The sequence below is a fragment of the Bipolaris sorokiniana genome (assembly GCF_000338995.1).
Source record: "Bipolaris sorokiniana ND90Pr unplaced genomic scaffold COCSAscaffold_11, whole genome shotgun sequence".
In the NCBI taxonomy this organism is placed as follows: domain Eukaryota; kingdom Fungi; phylum Ascomycota; class Dothideomycetes; order Pleosporales; family Pleosporaceae; genus Bipolaris; species Bipolaris sorokiniana.
Window position 1 is genome coordinate 1,049,343 of NW_006911905.1, and position 21,524 is coordinate 1,070,866.

At 52.0% G+C, this 21,524-nt stretch overlaps 7 protein-coding genes across 7 annotated transcripts; 2 read left to right on the top strand and 5 right to left on the bottom strand.

Moving 5' to 3' along the window:
• Nucleotides 1–100: 100 nt before the first annotated feature.
• COCSADRAFT_122491 (uncharacterized protein) lies at nucleotides 101–1,440 on the bottom strand. The gene is made up of 2 exons (XM_007704246.1): nucleotides 1,107–1,440; nucleotides 101–1,030 (listed from the first exon to the last, which is right to left on the bottom strand). The coding sequence occupies exons 1-2, from the start codon at nucleotides 1,153–1,155 to the stop codon at nucleotides 468–470; spliced, it is 612 nt and encodes a 203-aa protein (XP_007702436.1). The 5' UTR covers nucleotides 1,156–1,440; the 3' UTR covers nucleotides 101–467.
• A 59-nt stretch (nucleotides 1,441–1,499) lies between these two features.
• Nucleotides 1,500–4,467, bottom strand: COCSADRAFT_122493 (uncharacterized protein). The gene is made up of 5 exons (XM_007704247.1): nucleotides 4,295–4,467; nucleotides 3,995–4,236; nucleotides 3,811–3,941; nucleotides 1,845–3,762; nucleotides 1,500–1,791 (listed from the first exon to the last, which is right to left on the bottom strand). Exons 1-5 carry the CDS (start codon nucleotides 4,341–4,343, stop codon nucleotides 1,702–1,704), a joined length of 2,430 nt encoding a protein of 809 aa, XP_007702437.1. The 5' UTR covers nucleotides 4,344–4,467; the 3' UTR covers nucleotides 1,500–1,701.
• Nucleotides 4,468–4,665: 198 nt separating this feature from the next.
• Nucleotides 4,666–8,411, top strand: COCSADRAFT_28529 (uncharacterized protein; the record flags this gene model as incomplete). Its single annotated transcript, XM_007703872.1, has 2 exons — nucleotides 4,666–4,788; nucleotides 4,839–8,411. 2 exons carry the CDS (start codon nucleotides 4,666–4,668, stop codon nucleotides 8,409–8,411), a joined length of 3,696 nt encoding a protein of 1,231 aa, XP_007702062.1.
• Nucleotides 8,412–8,724: 313 nt separating this feature from the next.
• Nucleotides 8,725–9,328, bottom strand: COCSADRAFT_28530 (uncharacterized protein; the record flags this gene model as incomplete). The annotated part of the gene is made up of 3 exons (XM_007703873.1): nucleotides 8,725–8,962; nucleotides 9,033–9,105; nucleotides 9,256–9,328. The coding sequence occupies 3 exons, from the start codon at nucleotides 9,326–9,328 to the stop codon at nucleotides 8,725–8,727; spliced, it is 384 nt and encodes a 127-aa protein (XP_007702063.1).
• A 255-nt stretch (nucleotides 9,329–9,583) lies between these two features.
• COCSADRAFT_183255 (uncharacterized protein) lies at nucleotides 9,584–10,915 on the bottom strand. The gene is made up of 5 exons (XM_007704248.1): nucleotides 10,779–10,915; nucleotides 10,688–10,696; nucleotides 10,566–10,637; nucleotides 10,105–10,513; nucleotides 9,584–10,056 (listed from the first exon to the last, which is right to left on the bottom strand). The coding sequence occupies exons 1-5, from the start codon at nucleotides 10,809–10,811 to the stop codon at nucleotides 9,947–9,949; spliced, it is 633 nt and encodes a 210-aa protein (XP_007702438.1). The 5' UTR covers nucleotides 10,812–10,915; the 3' UTR covers nucleotides 9,584–9,946.
• Nucleotides 10,916–11,092: 177 nt separating this feature from the next.
• On the top strand, nucleotides 11,093–11,722 carry COCSADRAFT_28532 (uncharacterized protein; the record flags this gene model as incomplete). The annotated part of the gene is made up of 3 exons (XM_007703874.1): nucleotides 11,093–11,095; nucleotides 11,142–11,512; nucleotides 11,566–11,722. The coding sequence occupies 3 exons, from the start codon at nucleotides 11,093–11,095 to the stop codon at nucleotides 11,720–11,722; spliced, it is 531 nt and encodes a 176-aa protein (XP_007702064.1).
• Nucleotides 11,723–12,401: 679 nt separating this feature from the next.
• Nucleotides 12,402–20,693, bottom strand: PKS2 (polyketide synthase PKS2; the record flags this gene model as incomplete). The annotated part of the gene is made up of 7 exons (XM_007704249.1): nucleotides 12,402–13,250; nucleotides 13,312–13,968; nucleotides 14,027–14,158; nucleotides 14,211–19,389; nucleotides 19,465–19,912; nucleotides 19,972–20,409; nucleotides 20,477–20,693. 7 exons carry the CDS (start codon nucleotides 20,688–20,690, stop codon nucleotides 12,402–12,404), a joined length of 7,917 nt encoding a protein of 2,638 aa, XP_007702439.1.
• Between the last annotated feature and the right edge of the window lie 831 nt (nucleotides 20,694–21,524).

Genomic DNA, 21,524 nt, shown 5'->3' on the forward strand with positions numbered 1-21,524 from the left:
ACGAAATGGGCAAACAGCCCGGAACAACCACAAGGAAGGCACAGACGACCACCTCTAGCTTTGGTCTCAGGAAACATTTGCGGCGAGACCGATGCGTTCGACGGAAATGAACCGGTGTGACGATTTTATGATAGTAAATTTTCTTGTAGTGAGTTTGATAAACGAAGGCATTGGACTGGCATAATGAACGAGTGATGATACGGTGGGGAGTGGAATGTGAAGATTCAACATTACATATATAGCTCGAGATGAGATGCATACATATTGCTCTTTTCCATCCCTCCTACACCTAGGTAGCATACAGTTTCTTAGGTGAAGGAACACCAAACACACAACCTTACATGAACCCTCCAACAGTTGCATTCAAGGCGCAACGCATGTGAATTTGTAAGACCAGAGTCTATCCAGACACCCCAACCAAGCTCACATAGCTTTCCTTTGGACCCCAAGAGAAATAAAGCAAGCAATCATTGCTTCTTCTTCCCTGCTCCCTTCTTCTCTTCAGCCAGACGCTCCATCTCTTGAATCTCCTGCTCCTCGGCCCTCTTGGCATACCACTGACCCGCCTGCAGCACCAAGACGCCCACGAGGACAAGCGCAAGAATGGTATTGCTAGCTGCAAAGACCCTCAGTGTGTCTTCCCTCGAGATGTAGTCACCCATGTCTTCTTCGGTAATCTCGCCCGCGTTAGCCTTGTCCATCTCGCCGTAGATACCAGCCGTGACGACGCGGAAGCCCTTGACAATGTTGGTCAGGTAGACGGTGATGCCGGCCATGTACAGGACGAGCGATGCGCCGTCAAAGAGCATGTTGGCTTGGTTGGGCTTGAAGAGCTTGATTAGGAAGCCGAGGAGGCCGGTGCCGATGACGAGATTGAGGATGCGCGAGACTATCGGGGGCGAGGCATAGAGGAATTTGATGTGCGACTCGAGAATGTCAAAATAGAATGCGCGGTCCTCGGGTGTCGTCCATAGGACATTGTAGTCGTAGGGCAATTGCGCGAAGAGGATGCCGAGAAAAAAACATGTCGCTGTGCGCTCGTTAGAATGTGCTTTGTGCTGGATGCCCGAGGCTTAGGCTGAAGCAGAATTAAAGGGCCTACATACGTCCAACTACCATGAATTGCGCAAAGTTGTTTGCTGCGCCGACTGCCATGATTGCGATGTAGAATGGGATGCAGATTCTAGGGCATGTGCAATCAAGGGCCTTTGAGGGTGGATAGAGGCCAAGTGGAAACTGGCGCAGGCTTATCGTGCTCGTTTGCTAACCGCGAGGCGCAAGAATCGTCGTTGGGGGTAAGCCTATTTTAGAAGGTAATGCCGGGAACACGGCTTGGAAAAAGTCCTTCACTTGGCTAGCATCAAAAGCGAGGCCCGAATCGGTGTTGAAGCGGTGGTTGTCTGGTCGATTTACGAAGTTCGTTCTCACAGTTCGCTAAAGACCCCGCGATGGTTCATGCCGCTATGATGCTCGTCTGCAGATACGTGCCTTGGCATGTGATCGCATACCTGTGTCACGCGATATTTATCCCGAGGCGTCCAGCGTAGACGTTGTGATGGAATTGCTTCGTTGTAAGCTACACACAGCCATATACGCGGCTGTAAATACAATAGAAATGTCCTAAGCATCGCTTGGATATCCAACGCCTCGATACGCCATGTCCCAATTGCACTACTATTCTTGTTCCTTCTCATGCGTAATCTAGAAGTCATTGTCGGCGTCCATATCCTCGTCTTCCATACCAGCCTCGATGAAAACAAGTCGTGTTCCTTCTCCAGTCGTTTGCCAGACCTGTGGACTAATGTTAGCGAGCAATAGACTACGTTTTTGTGCCCAATACTTACATCAAGCATAGCGTATTCGTCAATAGCCGACTCAAACTGATCGGCAGTGAAGCCCTTGGCCAGGACTCTTTCCCTAACCCTGCGGAGGTCAAGTTCACCCCTGGTGCCGTCGCCAACGGCTGCAGCACCGCTCGCCTCCATGGACTTGATAAGGTGGTAGATCTTGCTGCTAGGGGTATGATCGTCCCTACGGTTCTCATCGGCATAAAGACTGGCCTTGCTGACCTCTGTAAGACGGAGAGCCTCGTCGACGTCTTCCGAGATGACTTCATCAGCAAATCGTAGACGCGCCAGAGCCTGGGCCAGACGAAGCACACCCAAGAGCGTACGCGGCGAGGTGTGCGTAAAGGCCTTTTTGTTGCCATCATCGCGCTTTTGTTGTTGACGCATGCGCACATAGGCGCCAACCATGTAGTCGGCAACCTCCTTAGGCACAGTTGGCCGGTAGGACCTGGCACGGGCAACCCACTGTCGAACTTCCGCAGGGCTGAAGACGATGCCTCCGGGGGCTTCGGGATGGGCGTTGTGCATGTGGACATGCGTAACGTGGCGGGCAAGCTCTTCGTCCGAGTCACGCGTTGGGGTATCAAGGATGAGGAACAGAACGTCGAAACGGGACAGAAGAGCAGCGGGGAGGTTGATGTTCTCAATGGGCGACAAGCGGGGATTGTACCGGCCGTACAGTGGATTGGCAGCTGCCAGAATCGATGTGCGGGCGTTGAGCGTGGTCGTGATGCCGGCCTTGCTGATGGAGATTGTCTGCTGCTCCATGACTTCGTGGATGGCTGTTCGGTCGCTGTCGTCCATCTTGTCAAATTCATCAATGCAGCACATTCCGTTGTCGGCAAGAACAAGGGCACCTCCTTCGAGAACCATTTCGTCCGTTACTGGGTCACGCATGACGGCTGCAGTCAGACCAACGCCACTGCTACCGCGACCAGTCGTGTAGACACCGCGAGGCGCAACCTTGGTAATGTACTTGAGCAATTGGGATTTGGCCACACCAGGATCACCCATTAGGCAGACGTTGATGTCACCACGGATGCGCATGCCGTCTCCCACCTCCTTTGTGACACCGCCAATGAGCTGGAGCAGAAGTGCCTTTTTGACATCAACATGGCCAAAGATTTCGGGCGCAATGGATCGCGACAGGTACTCGTACAGCTGGCCGGTCCTCTCAAGCTCGTTCATTCTCCGCAGGGTTGGTTGGGCAAGCACAATGTCGTCGTAGGCCTTCTTGTGCTGCAAGACGTACTGAGCCTCGAGATAGGTATCGGTAAGAAGACCAGCGCGAATCGCCTTGAAGCCAGTGTAAGGCGTGGGGAGGAAAATGCCGGTGCAGTCAATTACGTCTCCAGGGTTAATCTGGCGGACCAGAGCGCCGTGGCAATGGATGGTGAGCTGTCTGGGGATGTGGCCAACTGGCACTTGATCGGCCATTTCCTGAATCTTGACTTCCTGGAAGGGGAGGAATTTTGAAGCGCGAGTAGACAGAAACAGCTGACCCTTGGTCTTGTTGCTCTTGCACTCCTCTGAAGGGCATTCTACAAGTGGAGTGAACTGCTTGGTCGTCACCGGTTGGAAAACTTCGCTACCACAGCGGTCGCAGGAGTAGGCGTTGACAAGCACGGCAGGCTTGACGTCGGAGACCCTTGTTGCAATACCGCGAACTGTGATGAGGTGACCGAGGTGCTCTCCACGGACGTTTCGGACGGCGAGTGCTTTGAGACTACGCTGGCTGCTGGAACCTGAGGGCACTCTGGGCTTGAAGTTGAGCGTGTAGCGTCGCGTCAGGGCTGGGGGAAAGATTGACTCCGGAGCAGCCTGTTCGGCATCGTCGACGCCCTGTAGCTCTTGCATCCTTTCATTGCGCTTGGAGCGCTGTGTCATGATCACGTCCAGCACATCGTCCTTGAAGCTGTGTACAGTAAGTGCTGGTGCTGGCAGATTTCATGTAGTGCCATACCTCAGCTCTCTGGTGGGTTCTGGAAGGCACTTGTCCACGGCGCGCGAAAAGATCTCAATGTAGTGGTGGGCATTCCGCTCGATAGACTCGACCAGCCTAAGGTTTTGCTCGTCGTCGGAGGCTTTCTCGTACTGGCGACTATGAATCAGTTGCGGGGTGCCGGCAGCTGGTCATGGCCACTCACCGCCTCGACGTCGTTGAGGTCTATTTGGATCTCGTCGCGCATGCGATTGGCAACCTCTTGGAGCTGATCCATATACTTTAACTTGGACTTGTTGCGCGCCTGGGCTGCGGGGCCGCTGTCCTCGTCGTCGACCATGTCATCGTCGTCGCCGGTGCCATTGCCGTTGAGATTGAGACTCTCGAGCTGGTCTGCTGCCTCGGTCGAGGTGGACTTGTAGTTTTTGAGGAAATCAACAAAGGCAGCTATGCGGTGTTAGCAAAGGGCGGCCAGGTTGTTGTGTACGCGTATGTATATACACACCCTCCTGCTCATTGTAGTTGACGGGTGCACTCGTGGTGAGCAGCGCCATGGGGGGCGAGATTGAGAGGTGGCGGCCGGAATGTGAAAAAAAGACGGCCGTGGGTCTGGTGTTATTGGTGATATCTCGGAGACAATTGCAGCGGGGAGGGAATAGCAAAATCGGGGCTGGGCTGGGCGCGTTGCTGGCTTGGGGCGCGTCCACCCGCGTCGACAAGGGCCCGCATTCCGTTAGTTCTGCCGGCTGCCACCGCCCTGGGCCCATGGCCGCCGACGACCTCGGCTCGCTGGGGAGAGAGTGATGCGCTTGGGCTTGCGAATAGCAGCCGTCATTCTGCTCTCTCCACTCTCCATTCACTCTCCTTCCCCCAGCTATGCCGCCCAAAAAGCCTGCCGGTAATGTCGTTCAGGCAGAGGTCGTCTTGCACCAGTCGCTCAAGAACTGCCTTGTCAACTTACCGTCGTCGCTCGTGTCGGTGCTTGTCAATGCAAACACGGTACGCGCCATGAGCTGCACTCAACAACCGGCTGCTTACTCTCTGTCCAGGTCGCCCAGAATGTCGTCGTCGAGCTCTCATACCGCCAGCCTCCCCCTCCCGGCGCTACCGACAACAAGAATGCCACTCCAAAGTCCGTCTTCCTGGGATGGACGGGCATGCAGAGCAAGCGCAAGATTGCGCCCGTCGTCGGCAAGGATGGCCTGAGAGGCAGCCCAGCAGTCAGCCAACAAGACCTTCCGGCAGTCGAAGTAGATGCTACGTTTGCGCGACTGATCGGTCTTCAGCAGGGCCAGAAAGTCGGCATCATACTGCACCTCGACCCTCCCCAAGCCCACACCATCAACATCGAGCCATTGACACCTGTCGACTGGGAGATGATCGAGCTACACGCACAATTTCTTGAACTAAACTTCCTCTCGCAGATACGCGCACTGCCTAACCCACAAGCTCAGTCGCCGCACCCCCTGACCCTCCATCTATCCCCTACTACCACCGCAAATATCACTGTCACCTCTATTGCCCCCGCGCCGCAGAACACATCGCTCTTTGTCAAAATCTCGCCCGACGCAGAAGTCATTGTTGCGCCCAAGACACGACAAAAGGAGAGGAGCTCGACTCGGGAAAGCCGGAGCGTGGGCGCTGCTTCAAGAAAGAGCGGAAAGAGCACTGCCAGCACAGTCCGGCGTCGCAGCGGTCGTGAGGATGCTGCGACAAAGGGTGTTGTCTTCTTGCGCGGTGTTGACCGCAGCGTTGCCCAGGAGTGGTTTGACGACGAAGACGATGCCGACATAGAGGCACTGAAGGTCTGGGTTGATCCCGAGGTACTCCTCACGAAGGCACTCAGGGGGATCACTTGGGTCTCTGTATCAGTTATCAAGCCTGCAGGTTTACAAGAGCCCGTCGACATGTCCAAGGAGCAAGAGCAGGAGAAATCTGCGACTCGCATAGTAGCCAAAATCGTCCCATGGGAAGATGCGCCTGACAGCCGTCATGTGGCGCTTTCGGTCGGCCTGTGCAAGGTTTTGGGTTGTGAGAAGTTCGTTGGTGGATTGGTTCGCATCGAAGGCGCACCTGCCCAAACTCCCAAGCCACCTGCCATCAAGCCACAGGGTACCAAAGAGTCCAGGGAGCCAACTGTGAAATCAATCAAGATTGCACCTTTCGCCACAGTAGCATCGCTCAGCAATGCATCACTGAAATTTGGTGGCGAGTCAAAACAGGACCAGGAGAATGCTATACAAAAGATCAGAGCGTCGTATGGAAAAAAGAACGGAATTATGGACGGGCCGGTTACTGACGGCATGATACTACCACCAACAAAGGATTTCGAACTTGGCTGGCAAGGAGGTATTGTAAAATTCGAGCCTCCCTCGACAGCCAGTGGTGTATCATGGGTCCTCTTTCCTGAGAGGAAACCACCACTTGAACTGGGTCCAGAAGTGTCGGTACCGTCGAGTTGGGCCAAGGGATTGCAGCAGGGGGATCCATTACCCGAAACTCCTGCTCACCTTGTTGGAATTGACCCTCTGATCGCACAATTGAGATCGCACCTGACGCACAATTCATCAGTGCTCCTTACTGGAGGTCTCGGCGCAGGAAAATCAGAATGCGCTCAGCTTCTTGCCCACCAGCTTCGGACCGAGTACCTGTTTAACACCACATACTTTCCCTGTCGCAAGCTGGTGACGGACGAGACGCGTGTTGCGACCATCAAAGAAACACTCAATAGGTTGTTTGCCACGGCGTCATGGGGTGCACGTGGTGGTGGAAATGCCATAGTCATTCTGGATGACCTTGACAAGCTATGTCCTGTGGAAACCGAGCTTCAGGTTGGCAATGAGAATGGCCGAAGTCGGCAGGTCAGTGAGTGCCTGATCAATATTGTCCGACAGTATTGCTCCATGGACTCTGGCGTGGTGCTACTAGCAACAGCACAGGGCAAAGAAGCTCTCAACAACGTCATCGTTGGAGGTCACATTGTTCGTGAAATCGTCAGTCTGAAGGCACCCAACAAGGACGGCAGAAGGAAAGTCATTGAAATGCTAGCTTTCAAGGATGCCAAACCAGAGTCAACCGAGCAAGTTAATGGCCATGCCTTCCCAGCCTCTCCATCAAATAGCCGACCAAGCACTTCTCACCGCAGCAATGCTAGTGTCGACAGCATACAAATACCGCCTTCTGACGAATATGGCTTCACCGTCGACTCTTCCATCGACTTTCTCGATCTTGCGGGGCAGACGGACGGTTACATGCCTGGTGATCTTGTTCTGCTCACTTCACGTGCGCGAAACGAAGCACTCATCCGTTCTGTCACATCAACATCTCCTACCGTGACTCTTACGCGAGAAGACTATACTAAAGCCCTTTCAGGCTTTACGCCTGCCTCGTTGAGGAACGTCACATTACAGTCTAGCACCACCAAATGGGAGTCGATAGGTGGTCTACACAACACACGCCAGATTCTCTTGGAGACACTACAATATCCCACCACGTACGCCCCTATCTTCGCAAAATGCCCACTACGTCTCCGCTCAGGTCTACTTCTTTATGGCTACCCTGGATGCGGCAAAACATTGCTCGCCTCTGCGGTAGCAGGTGAATGTGGTCTCAACTTCATTTCAGTCAAGGGCCCTGAGATCCTCAACAAGTACATTGGTGCGTCTGAAAAGTCTGTGCGTGATCTATTTGAGCGAGCAGAGGCAGCGCGGCCTTGCGTCTTGTTCTTTGACGAGTTCGACTCGATCGCGCCGAAGCGTGGTCATGATTCTACAGGCGTAACAGATCGTGTCGTCAATCAGCTCCTCACCCAGATGGACGGTGCAGAAGGTCTTTCAGGCGTCTACGTCTTGGCCGCTACCTCGCGCCCTGATCTCATCGACCCTGCGCTCCTCCGTCCTGGTCGTCTAGACAAATCCCTCCTCTGCGACATGCCCGACGAAGAAGAGCGCATCGACATCCTGCGCGCAGTGACCGCAAAACTGCACCTCGCACCCAGCATCCTCTCAGCCGACACATCTGGCCAGAATCTCCGCGAAATTGCCTCCAGAACAGAAGGCTACTCCGGCGCCGACCTCCAAGCCGTCGTTTACAACGCCCAGCTAGAAGCCATCCACGACGCCCTCGGCGACACCGACCCTTCTAAACTCGATGCCGCCGGCAACAAAAACACCGGCACAAAAGATACAAAGGGCATCCCTGACTTTTCTTACTTCCGCTACGGGGACGACGAGAGCAACACACCCGCCGACTCCGCACTGCGCACCTCGCACCACATCTCCGAGCGCGCCCTTATCGCCCAGAAAATATCATCCCTCCAATCCCTCCGCAAGAAGCAAAAGCAACTCCAACGTTCTGTTAGCGGGCTCCTTGATCCCAAGGACTCTTCCTCTCCCAACGGCCTTGCAGACACCAAAACAGAGGATGCATCTACTGACAGAAAGGATCCTCAGATTCAATGGTCTCACATCGAATCGTCATTGGTGTCTGGAAGAAGCAGTATCTCAGCTCAAGAGCGAATGCGCCTCAAGAGAATATACACGGAGTTTGTCGATGGAAGGGATGGCAATTTGCCGAATGGACAAGGAGGGACGGAGATTGGAGGGAGGAGTAGTTTGATGTGAGATTCTTAGCTTGTCGGAAGGGAAGGGAAGAGGGAGGGTAATATTAGTTAGAGAGGTTTTGTATCGATATATGTATATCCTGGTTTAAAAAGCCTGGCGTAATATCCATCTATCATGTTTGTAATTCACTCGAGAATTTTTTTCGTCACAAGTTACATATCTCAACCTGCCTCTAGTTGAAGACACTTCGAAACCAGTAATAAGTGCATGAATCATATCTTGTTCATTTCATCTTTTACTCCGCATCCCCCCACTTACCCTCAAATATCAAGGTTCCCCATCCCTTATTTCTCCCCTCTCAGTCCAAATACCTTTATTTCGACACCGCACTCTTAACCTGCTCCCCCACCTTCTCCGCCTTCCCCTTCAACGTCGCCTCCCTACCTCCGAAATTCCAGTAGTTCAAATATCGGTATCCCTGCACAAGCTGCGAGGTAAAGTTGATCGCGTGGCAGCCGAACAGCAGGTAGTTGGCCGGTGTAACCGCCATGGCGTAGCGCATAAAGGTAGCGGAGTAGAGAGTTAGGGCACCGGTCATGCGGCCCGAAATACTATTTCACACAAAGTATTAGCAAGGTGAGAGAGGGGGGAGGAAGGGGGAGGGGAGGGGAGGAAACATACATTTCAGGATCCTTACTCATATCCGCAATTGCCGCAATCGGGATACCAAAGTTACTCGCGGGGCCCCAGAAGTCTATAGTATATCACCGTCAGCAATGTTTCCCTCGCCAATTCCCAATCTTTTATCTTCTTCCTTATTCCCTTTGCTTTATCCCGCGCCTTCAACGCAGCCAAGTGCGTGTGTGCGCGTGCCTCTCCGAAAACCGGGGTTCTGAAAACGTACGAGTCGAGCAAAAGTAATCCGTGTACTTGTTTGAGCGGATCTTCGCGTTTAGGGCTTTGATTGCGGCGGCCATGGTTGCGACGTTTCCTTTAGTGGGGTTCCGTTCCTAGGACCAGAAGGGTTGTATGCGACGGCGGGGAGCGGAAGGGGGACGTAGCAAAAGTAAAGCTCGTGGTTCGGAGTTTGCGAGATGGACTCGGAACGGGGACAGGGCTGGGTTGCCAAGGCTTTTTTGATGGGGCCGGGGCGGGAATAGATGGTGCACCACACCGCGAACAGGGACTGCATGATTACATACGGGAAGGACATCACGTGCAGAGTGATATAGCTAGTAAATTGTCCATTGGACTGGGTGCAGACGAAAAGTACGACAGTCCAAGTCTTGAATCACTGCGACTGGTTCTTATTGAGGCCCGCAGGCCAATTGGTATATCTTAAACCCCTCCAACTAACCTTTCGTACACTTATGATCTATGTACGCTCGCCTTGTCAGTGCCATCTGCGGTTTTCAAGCACAGCCTAAACCTTGGAGCACTTGCAACGTCTACTGTCTGCTGGACTTTGATCTCCTTAGTCTCCCGATACGCTCCCTGATATCCGCAACATCGCCGCGCGTTGCATTTGTGACTCGCCAATCTCGACGCTTATTTCTTCTTGTGATTTTCCTTCATATCTACGCGTTGTTGTCCATCTATCTGCCACCGAAACCAGGAGGTCCACCACGACCAGGGAAACCTGGCGGTCCACCGAATCCTGGGGGTCCACCAAAGCCAGGAGGTCCACCAGCGGGAGGGAAGCCAGCTGTCAAGAGTTAGCAGATATTACTCAACTATGTTCGTGGAGACGTACGAGGTCCACCAGGTGGTCCGCCACGGCCTGGGAAGCCAGGTGGCCCTCCAAAACCTCCAGGTGCGCCAGGGAAACCACCTCCAAATCCAGGGCCAGGGGCTCCAACGCCAGGAGCTGGTCCAGTCAAGCCAACAGGGAGACCACGTCCAGCAGGCCGAGCGACACCAGGTCCAGCAGCCAATGCCGCAGTAGTCGAAGGTCCAGAGTTTGCTCCGAGACGCGCAGCGGGGTCCGCAGGCGGTGGCCCATCAACTGACAGTGAAATGACATGAGCACCACGGATAATGGTGAGTCCAATGGCGCGTCGTTCTTCGGTTTCGGTGACTTGCTGGGTTGCGCCCGGTGCGGCTTTGCCCTTTCTCCGTGTGCGGCGGAATTCTTCTGTGTCGGCGAGTACAAGGTTCATGTGCTACGAACAGCGGGTTAGTTAAGTTCTTGCAAAGAGAGAATGCGACACCGACCTTGTCGAATGCGAGCATCTGCCCGACCATTTGCCTACCATCTTGAAGCGTTACCTTCATGCGGTAGTTGATCTAGTCTTGTAAGTTGGGTGCGACTGTGAGCGGAAATCTGGGGCGCTTACTAGATTTTGCTATATCATCGAGCGTCAGTCAGTTTCTATGCGCGTCTTTCTCTCAGGTCAAGGCCTCGAGCTGCTAGGCAGATTTACTTACCATCTTTCCTTGACGGTTTGCAGCGCCCGACATGATGTGGTTTGCGCGTCCGGAGACGACTTGGAAGCTCGAAAAATAGGTATATAGGGTTATTGAGGTCGAATCCCCGTGTAGTTGGCGATCGGCGGGGCGTCTGGAGCTGTTTGTGTTCACAAGACAAAGTTCATGTTCGGAGCTCTGACATGCTGGCACGTGACCTGCCTAGTCTCGCTTAATTCGCGCCCTCCACAGGCCAAATGGATTTCGTGATCGCGAATTCCACTCCAGCGACTTCGACAGCCACCCACGCCCACTAACCTCTGCAGTCAATCACAATGGTACGCAGCAAATATTGACGACAATTTGCATCGCGCATGCTAACAGCAATGGCAGTCCGACTCCAAGGCCTCCAACCCCATGCGGGAGCTCCGCATCCAGAAGCTCGTCCTCAACATCTCCGTTGGCGAGTCTGGTGATCGTCTCACTCGTGCCGCCAAGGTGCTCGAGCAGCTGTCCGGTCAAACTCCCGTCTACTCCAAGGCCCGCTACACCGTCCGTACTTTCGGTATCCGAAGGAACGAAAAGATTGCCGTCCACGTTACCGTCCGTGGTCCCAAGGCCGAGGAGATCCTCGAGCGTGGTCTCAAGGTCAAGGAGTACGAGCTCCGCAAGCGCAACTTCTCAGAGTCCGGCAACTTCGGTTTCGGTATCAGCGAGCACATCGACTTGGGTATCAAGTACGACCCTAGCATCGGGTATGTGGAACATGGACAGTGAATGCAAGAGAGGCAATGGCTGACTGGAGCAGTATCTACGGTATGGACTTCTACGTCTGCATGACCCGCCCCGGTGAGCGTGTCGCCAAGCGCAGGAGGTGCAAGAGCAAGATCGGCCCATCCCACCGCGTCAACCAGGCCGAGACCATCAAGTGGTACAAGAACCGATTCGAGGGAATTGTCCGATAAACGTATTGACGGAGCGGTGAAGAGGGAACGAAGTGAAGATTCTGCACGATAACCAGCATTTTCGGTCTCGGGGGTTCGGTCCAACGGAGTCCTGGAATGTATCTTACAAAAAGAGCAAGCATTGAACTTGCGGCCTATCAATTGAGCTTGGCCCTTGTCTCTTATGAGCGGGTCTACGACCACGTATACAATGGAGGCTTCACTAGGGTGAATGTTCCGCATAACCATTGTGTGGTCATCTCTTGCTCGTTGTTTTCCGCTCGTGACGTGTGTTGTTGTTCTTGAAGTAACTACTAACCTTCAGGTTTTTGCTAGGAACCTCCCCAATTGCTTTCGCATGCGCATATAGATCACTGTGTGCCAGTGTGATTAGTACGCGACTTGTATTGTGACACTTCTGGAAATGATCAAACCGAAACGGGTGCTCTGTCCAATTTGACGTCACAAAATTTTCTAATCAAGAACAAACATGAATCAGTACAGCTCATCTTACTTAAGCTAACCTACACGAAGTCGACTAATGTCTATTTGCCTGTTATGTAACAACCAGTGTAACGAAAAAGATACTGGCATTGTGATTTGGACATGAAGAGCGATTGCAACTTCTATTGACTGCTACAACACTTTGGTAGGAATTCATACTGAAACTGACTCAAAATCTAACAATCGGTCTGTAACCCTATTCGCCACCCTTTTCATCTTGCTTGACATCCACCGCGCGACTCAATGTAGCAATCTTCCTGCACAACACCTTGATCGTCGAAGTCCCCATAACATCCAACATGGGCACATCCGCCTTGACTTCCCTTGCAAGGAATGTCCTGAACTCTATAGCCACTAGCGAATCAATACCATTCGCACTAATCGACTTGTCCTCATCGATATCCGCCGCTGCTATCGACAGCAAACTCGCCAGTTTGCCCTTCACCGCCGTTGTAATGATATCAGCTGCTTCGTCCAATGTTTTCGATTGAGCAAGCAAAGCTTCCACGGGTATCTCAGTGCTCTCAGACGACGCAGCACCAGTCAAGGTCTCACTGTTTAGATGCGCAAAGAGAGGGAAACTCATGAATGATGGCGTCGGCATTCCCTTGTGCTGGTATTTGTCTCTATTAGCCAGACCAGTAACGATCTGCGCGGGAGGATTCTGGCGTGGATCAATGCTATATTCGAGGATCGCATGCAGTTCTTCTTCGCGTATTTGCTCGAGTTCGACGCTTACGCCTTTGTTGATTGCAACGCGCGAGGAGTTCTCGGCGACGTAGCCGACGGAGAGTATGGCGCCGACGTCGATAGTGGAGGCTGCGAGGCCTTGGGAGCGGCGATATGCTGCGAGAGCATCTTGGTAGGTGTTTCCTGCGGCGTAGTTGGCCTGTCCGCGGTTTCCGAGTATGCCGGTTGCGGAGGAAAGGAGGACGAAGTGGTCGAGGTCCTTGGGGAGGTGCTTGTGGAGGTTCCAGGAGCCGAGGACTTTGGGGTTTACGGCGGACATGTAGTTTTCGTAGGTCATATTTTCGAAGATGGAATCCTAGACATGAGGGTTAGTTGAGTTCGTTTTCACTGTAATAGTAGGCTGGTGATAGACTTACCGATAGTTGCATAGCTCCCTGAATCACACCCTTGATGGGTGGCAAAGACTTGCATTCCTTCAGAACTCTCTCAAGATCGGCTGAATCAGTGACGTCGCATTTCTCAATGCGGACTTGACATTTTTGCTCAACCAGATGCTTCTCCATCTCTGCAACGGCCGGAGTGATCTTGCCACTGCGCGATAGGAACAATAGGTTGCGGGCACCCCTGTTCACTATCCATCTTGCAATACTTCGCCCCAATCCTCCCAGTCCACCGCTCAGGACGTATGTTGCGTCTGGCTTGAAGTAGAATGGGGTTTGCTGCTCCGGCACGATCGGGACAATATCGTCAGCATGTGGCACAAACACCATTTTACCAGTTCCGCGTCCAGACTGTAGAGTTTGGAAGCCCTCAACTAGTTTCGAAAGCGGCGAGACTGTTGTTGGTTTTGCGGTTTTGACAACGCCTTCGCTCCATAGGCGTACTGTGTCGTCAGTAAGCTGCTTGACTAGTTGTGGCCGACACTTCATCATTGTAACTAAGTCGACACAAGTCATGGAAGTGCCTCGCAGAAGAGGTTGTAGTTCGATCCTGGAATTGGCTTGAATGTCCTTTTTTCCGATCTCAATGAAACGTCCGAAGGGTGCGAGAAGTTCCCAGGAGCATCGCAAAGCCTGAGAAAGTACGTCAGTAAAACAGACCAAGAGATATTAGCGAAATTTGGGCACATACATCGCCAGCAAGTGAGTTGAGCACAACATCGACTCCATACCCGCCAGTTACTCGTCGAATGCCCTTTGCGAAACTCAAGTCTCGACTCGAGAAAATGTGATCTTCCGGGATACCGTAGTTTTGCACGAGCACCTAATCTCAAGTCAGTAAACAATCCCCTTCATACAGACAAATCGTAACTCACATCTCTCTTCTCAGGCGTCGAACATGTAGCAAATATCTCCGCCCCAACACTCTTCGCATAATTAATCGCCGCTTGTCCCACACCTCCTGCCGCAGCATGAATCAGCACCTTCTCCCCCTTCGCCAACCTCGCCACATCTCTCAGCGCATAAAGCACCGTAACATACACAGCCGGCAGTCCAGCTGCATCGCTGAAGCCCATCGAATCAGGAATCTTCGTCACAACCGACTGGTCCACTCGTCCAAACGTGTGGAAACAACCGACATGATCCAGTCCGGTGATGTACGTGACGCGGTCTCCGACTGCGACATCAGTGACTTGCGAGCCGATACGGGAAATGACGCCCGCGGCTTCGCACCCGATGCTGTAAGCCATGTGTTCGCCCATTGCAATCATCAGGTCGCGGAAGTTGAGGCCCATGGCTTTGATTTCGATCTCGACGTGTGTGGGGTCTAGGGGTGTGGTGTAGACGGGGTCGGTGACCCATTGGAGGCGATCGAGCTGACCAGGTGAGGCCGAAGAAAGTTTGACTGGCCTGCCAGCGTCTTTCCAGGCTGTGGGGATGGGCTGGGGAGTGCTGAATTGGGAGGCAAGGAAGTGGTTTCCGGTAGTGCTTGAGTGCAGGCGGCTGGTGAAGTACGATCCGGCTTTGAAGAGGTATTCGCCTTGCTTTTCTTCTTTGAGGACAGAGTTAGCGAATTGGAGGTTGATGAGTTTGCTTATGCATTCGATGAGATTAGCAGTGTTGGGGCGGGGGGTTGCGATGGATAGAGTAACGAGGTTTGCGTCATCGAGATCCCGTTCCCATCGCACGGTGCGGATGAGACCGAGGGCCATGCTGTTTTCAGGGGTTTCTAACATGTCGCCTGTGACCCAGAGAAGGGCGTGGCATTCTGTTAGCACCTTTCGGACGCCTTCGTAATCTTCTGAAGCCAGGGTTGAGAGAATAGGGGTGTCCAGCTCCAAGAGTGAGACACATAGAGTCTGGCTCAAATCTTGGTCTTTCAGCTCACGGATTGAGGCGATGGAGATACTTCCACTCTGAAATGTCTTCTCCAACTCCTGCTGCAGCCCTGAGACCAAACCCTTGTCCAATGATTCGGGAACAATCATAACTGCTTTGTCCTTTTGCACTTCCAATGCCGCGTTCTGCTCAACAGCACGCGACACAAGAATGCTCTGTGTATGCGACACATCAATTTGAGCATCCTTTAACTCCAGCTCAACTCCATCAAAACCAGCTCCACTCAGAAGCGTCGCCCACTGCTCTTTCGAAGCAAACGGACTCCACTTCCTCGTCTCCTCTTTCGAAAGCCACCAACCACTCAGCTGCCCAAACGCCAACGCTGACCAAAAGTAATCCTGCCTCATACCCTCTTGAATCACAATTCTTCCACCAGGCTTAAGCAGCTTTCTCAAGTTCGACAGCGTAGAATGCAAATCCTCAGTCGCATGAATAACATTCTGTGCCACAACAACGTCGTAAGTTCCAGCCTGGAACCCCTGACTCTCAACATCCTTCTCCGCATGCAAAACTTTATATTCGAAAATCGACTGCCACGCCTTGAATTTTTCGCGCGCTTTGTCGAAAAAGGCGGACGATATATCTGTATATGTGTACTGCAGGACGCTAGATTGCAACAGCCGGCCGTCTTCAGATACCGGGGCCAAGTTCCGGATCACAGCTTCAGTGGACGATCCGGTTCCAGCACCGACTTCGAGAATGCGTAGGTTGGTGCGGTTTTCACCGAGGATATGCAGGTATTTTGATAGGAGTTCGGGGAGGTCTCCAAGGCGCACGAGGTCGGCGTAGACTTGGTCGAGGATGTCGTCTTGGCCGAACATGAGTTGGAGGGGGTCGGTTTCGCCGCGGAGGACGGAAACAATGTTTGAGCCCATTCGGTAGGCTAGACGACCTTCGGCTTTGTAGGCTTGAATTTGGGTGTAGATGTTGGTTTTGGCGGCGTCGTTGTGGCGAATGGCTTCGAAGTCGGAGCGTGGGACTGATGAAATTTTGTCTTCTTTGGTCCAGTGTTCTAGTTGCTCTAGCCAGTTGAAGTAGTTTTGAAGATGGCCTTGGAGGGTCTTTGGGGCTTTTCTATACTCGTCCAGCGCGTCGTGGACAAGGCAGAGAGTGGCTAGTTGCAATCGGTGTACCCATTCGGCTGTTAGGCTGTCTGATCCTACGGGACGTTCTTCTGGAATTAAGTCTGCTTGAGAAATTGTCTCGAGATAAACGGGCCACTTGACCTCGTGACACAACTCTCTGCTAGTCGCTGCTCGCTGATCGGCAGAGTCGAGCGGTGTGGCGCGAATACCAGTGACTGAAATCCTAGTATCACCGGTTGCTTCGTCCCAAACAAGTACGTCGTTGTCATACTTCTCAAAAGCAACTCGCTCAGTTCGACCATGTACTTTGTACTTGTGGCCGGGCAGTGGGCTTAGCTCTGCTGATAGCCAAACGTCTTTGATGAAAGTTGGAACTGCCGGGTTTTCGAGGCTTGTAGCACCGAAGAGATCCATGATAGCGGCAAGAGCAAAATGAATCATGCTGTCGAACGTAGCAGGATGTATCAGATGTGGCGAGGCGTGCTGCTTGGGCATTGACGCCGCAATATCTGGCACTGTTACTCGCCCGATGACTGCTCCGCCTTGATCACCAGTACCCCTGGCGTCTGACCCATTACGGAACAATGGGCCAAACTGGAGTCCTACTGTGGCCATATTCTCATACGCACGGAACATATCAAACGTTGCCTGACATCTGTGCTCGGCATCTTGTAATTCTCGGCGTCTTTTGGCTGACTCCTCTCGAGCTTCTAGCCCATTGTCAACAGGGCCAGTAGTCGTAGCATATTCCACAGCGATGTATCCTGTGCAGTGCTCAATCCAGTCATCGCCAGCAGGATTGTAAGATGAGATCTGGAATCGGCGCCAAGTGTTCGAGACAGTTATGCTGGACTCGTCTACTCGGTTCATCGAAAGCATAACTTCCAATCCGTCTTTACTATCCGGAACAATCATTGCGCGTTTGATCGAAATGTCTCTCAGGCGGAAGGAAGTGATTTCGAGACCTTCGTCGGCAATTTGCTGGATTGCTTCGATGGCCATGATGAGGTAACCTACACCTGGATAGACATGGGAATTGGTGACAATGTGATCACGCAGCCAGGGCTGTTCGTTCAGTCGAAGGACATTTCTCCATTGAGGGCGCTCTTTGTTCCAGTCTGGTACAGGCGCACCGAAGAGGTCATGACGAGGCGCTTTGCGCAACCGGTAATTACGACTCAGACGGCTCTCATACCAGAGAAGTTGAGAGTGGTTGAAAGTGTAGCCAGGTATATCAGTCAGTAGGGCATTTGGCTCAGACTGGGTGCTTTCGTTAACCTTTTGAAGGCTAATTGGATATCCACGAGACCAGATATGTCCCAGTGCAGTCAGCAGCGTCTCAGGCCCGGGTTTGGATCGATTCAAAACAGGGAATGAGGTTATACTGGATCCACTGGGCTGGGTAGCAAGGATATCCTTGATAGCACTTTGGAGAGCGCCATGAGGACCAAGTTCCAACACAATATCCGCGAAATGGTTGCCACCCTGAGCGTCAACTCGGAGTGAAACCTGGCCTTTTTGTGCGGAACGGAAACATGTTGCTGTCAAACCATCCGAAAACCGAACTGGGGAAACCAGGTTTTTGACCCAGTACTCAGCATCGAGTAGTTCTTCAGTAACGAAAGTTCCAGTCACCGTTGAAACCATATCCACGGTGTTCGGTGGGATGGATTTGTCCGGTGATATACCATCCAAAAGTGCGGCATACTCTTCCGCAACATGATCCATGTGCGGCGAGTGGTACGCTTTTTGGATAGCCAATTTTCTCACAAAGATTTCCTTCTCTTGTAGCAAGTCATGCAGTTCCGAGACCAAATGCTCATCTCCTGAAATGGTACAGTTTCTCGGACTGTTGCTGCAGGCAACCACTAGGACCCCTTTCTTAGCCAAAGCGTCCACATATGGCCGGGCATCATGTTCGGACAACCCGACAGCTAGCATTGTACCCTTTTGTTCGCTTTGTTTCGCAGATACTACTCCTCGGTAGTATGCCACGCGCCATGCAGACTCACGAGTCAGCTTTCCGGAAACGTAGGCTGCAGCTATCTCTCCGGAGCTGTGTCCTACAGCTCTTGATGGCTTCACGCCCCATGACCGTAGCAGATCTACTAATGCCACCTGCACCGCCGTGCACGCAGGCTGCGATAACCAAGGCTCATTGACATTGCTTTTTTCTTTAGTTTGGGACAGTTCGTCGAGAAGCGACCAGGTTGCGCCCAAAGATGTAAACAACTGACTTGCTTGCGTTATGCTCTCACGGAATATGGGATACACGAAGAGCTCTCGGCTCATCTCTGCATACTGAGCCCCTTGGCCCGTGAAGACATAGGCGATAGATACGGGTCCGCGGGCTCGGATAGCTTTTGTGTGAACGTTTGGAAGGGCCTCAACCATATCAGAGGTGTCTCCAGCAAGGAGAAAACTGCGCCAGCTGAACTGAGAACGCCGATTCAAAGTGTGAGAATAGTCGTTTAAGAAGGATGAAGGGTATGTAGAATGGGACTTGAAGAAATCAAGCTGTGTTTCGGCATTCCTTGACACACCTGCTTCATCAAAGGCGGAGAGTCCAATGAGTTGAGGAGGTTTTGGTATATGTTCAGCCGACACCCAACTTCTCAGACTATGGCCTTTGTCAACACCATTACCAGCGTGAGCATGGCCGTTGGTTTTCGATTGTGTGTGGGTCCCATTCTGTTTTAGAGCACTCGCGTCTCCATTCAAGTGTGGGGTTTCGCTGAGCTGCTCAGAAGGGACTATAAGAGCTTCCGCAGCCCGGCTCAGAGAATCAATCTTCTCTATGGAGGGTGCCGTAATGGCCGTGCGGTGATTTCCAGTCAGCTCATGATCTCTCAGGTAGTGGTAAGCATCATCCAGGATAGCATGTGCATTCGTTCCTCCTACACCGAAAGAGTTAATTGACACTCGACGGAGACCTGATGTAGGCCATGGAACAGCCTTATCGGCAATAGAAAGATTCCATTTCTCGAAGGGAATCTTGGGGTTTGCCTTTTCGAAATTGGCTTGCGGCGGAATGATACCATTCTCTAGTGCCAGCACACTTTTGATGATTCTATACATGGAATGGTTAGCTATGTTCTTTCTGCTAATTGTGATTCCAGGAGAGGTCCGTTGGGGGATCACATACCCTGCAACACCAGCGGCACCTTCCAAGTGGCCTACACTCGCTTTTACCGAACCTAGATAAAGCGGTTTATCTTTTCGCCTTGATTTGAATGCCTGTGCGATTCCGCGGGCTTCAATCGCGTCTCCTTGTTTCGTGCCAGTACCATGTGCTTCTACTAATGTGGTATCGTCAAAGTTGAGTCCGGCAGACGCGTATGTGGTTCTTATCAATCTTTCTTGTGCGTCGCTACTTGGAAGAGTCAGGCCGGGAGTGCGGCCGTCTTGGTTGATACCTGTGCCACGAACGACTGCGCGGATAGTATCACCATTGCGAAGGGCATCACTAAGACGCTTTACAATCACTGTGCCTGCTCCTTCTCCACGAGCAAAGCCATTGGCGCGGTGATCGAAACTGAAACATCGACCATCGGGACTGAGGAAGCCTTGATGCGACATGCCATTAACGTCGCCTTCAAGAAGACATGATGGTCAGCGATTGTGAAATAAAATTATTGCAGCTGTGACTAACCAGGGTAATTGAGAATTGTTACTCCAGTAATGATAGACATATCGCTCTCCCCTGTTCGTAGGCTCTGGCTACCAAAATGTAAAGCAGCCATGGAGCTAGAGCACGCTGTATCGATAGTCACACTTGGTCCCTTTAGGTCGAAAAACCACGATACACGATTGCTGTGCATTGAGTTGGTAAGGCCAGTAACGCGATGTCTCAACGTTGTCTCTGGATCGCTGTTCAGGATGGCTAGGTGGTCGTGGTTGAAGCCAGAGACGTAAACCGAAGTATTGGATCCTGCGACTTGCTCCAATGTGAAGCCGCTGTTTTCAAGAGCAAGGTACACATTTTCCAGTACCACGCGTTGTTGAGGATCCAGTGACATGGCTTCGCCTTTTGTGATTCCAAAGAAGGAAGAGTCGAAGTATGCTGGATCTTCGGCAAGAAAGTGACCGCCTGGGAAATGCAAGATACTTTGGTCAGCTACTAGTGTTCATCGATCTACGGATTATGCGTATCGTACCTGCGACAGCATGTGTGCCGCCATGTTCAGGATCAGGATGGTAATGACCTGGGCCCATTCGGTCTTCAGGAATTGGTGTATGGGCACATCGCTTCGCCAGTAAAAACTGCCATAGCTTTTCTGTGTTATAGGCTTCTTGTGGAAAACGGGTTGCAAGGCCAACAATGGCTAAAGGCTCTGCTGCTGAAGCAGGCTCAACAAATGACACTGGCATTTTTGGATTTGATATTTTGACGTGAAGAAAATTTGAACTCGATGCATTGGCATGTCGTTTATAGAAAGAGCTTGCACGCTAAAATTTCCAAAATAGTCCATTCTCTTAACTTTGATGCAGGCTTGATTTTTACAGTATCCGCCGTTACCACTAATTACCATATTACCCGATCTGATACAGTCCAATCGAAGATCACCTCCGAATATCTATATCCTTGAAGTCTATACAATGACTCGATATAAGCTCTTCAGTACAGCCGAGACAAGTAGGGGACTGGGTCCAGTGATGGTAGTCGTCAAGGGTGTGTCTTATTTCGTATTCTAACCTCCGTTTTGCTGGTATGACAGCGCTAAGTAGGTAAACTGGAGCCTTAGCGGGCGAATTAATTGGATAGAGGGGCATATCAAGATTTAGTCAAGAATACACAGAGGATAGCGCACTTTAGCATAGCATCACTACCATGCTTAACGGTAAAAAGCATGACTAGATTTAGAAATTTATGTCCGGAAGGAAAAATAGGGTCATTGGATTCGAGAGTTCTCTTTTTGACGGAATACATGTGAACTACAGAAGCGATATCGGAAACGTTCTAAGCATTCGCCTTTGTGAACGATTTCTAAGATCGCCAGGTTTTGGTCCTACAAAATTTATTCGGAGCAGCTCAAAAGAGATGTGACAGGCCCTTGCGTGCATAAGCGCTACTGTAAAACTTACCCTAGGTCGCTGCACTCCACCTCAGCTTCGGCGGTATATAGCGGTCCGATTTCAAAAAACAAATTCCCGCATGACCACGCCACATCTAATTAGTTTTGTTCCGGGCATCTATTGGCACAT

Excerpts from the sequence above, each read along its gene's own strand:
- COCSADRAFT_122493 (XM_007704247.1), bottom strand. The coding sequence starts at position 4,343 with ATGGCGCTGCTCACCACGAGTGCACCCGTCAACTACAATGAGCAGGAG. Across the intron at positions 4,237-4,294 it reads CAACTACAATGAGCAGGAGG|CTGCCTTTGTTGATTTCCTC; the intron begins GTGTGTATATAC and ends AACACCGCATAG. Across the intron at positions 3,942-3,994 it reads ACCTCAACGACGTCGAGGCG|TACGAGAAAGCCTCCGACGA; the intron begins GTGAGTGGCCAT and ends CATAGTCGCCAG.
- COCSADRAFT_122491 (XM_007704246.1), bottom strand. The coding sequence starts at position 1,155 with ATGGCAGTCGGCGCAGCAAACAACTTTGCGCAATTCATGGTAGTTGGA. Across the intron at positions 1,031-1,106 it reads GCAATTCATGGTAGTTGGAC|CGACATGTTTTTTTCTCGGC; the intron begins GTATGTAGGCCC and ends ACGAGCGCACAG.
- COCSADRAFT_183255 (XM_007704248.1), bottom strand. The coding sequence starts at position 10,811 with ATGTCGGGCGCTGCAAACCGTCAAGGAAAGATG. Across the intron at positions 10,514-10,565 it reads AGATGCTCGCATTCGACAAG|CACATGAACCTTGTACTCGC; the intron begins GTCGGTGTCGCA and ends CGCTGTTCGTAG. Across the intron at positions 10,057-10,104 it reads CGGACCACCTGGTGGACCTC|CTGGCTTCCCTCCCGCTGGT; the intron begins GTACGTCTCCAC and ends AACTCTTGACAG.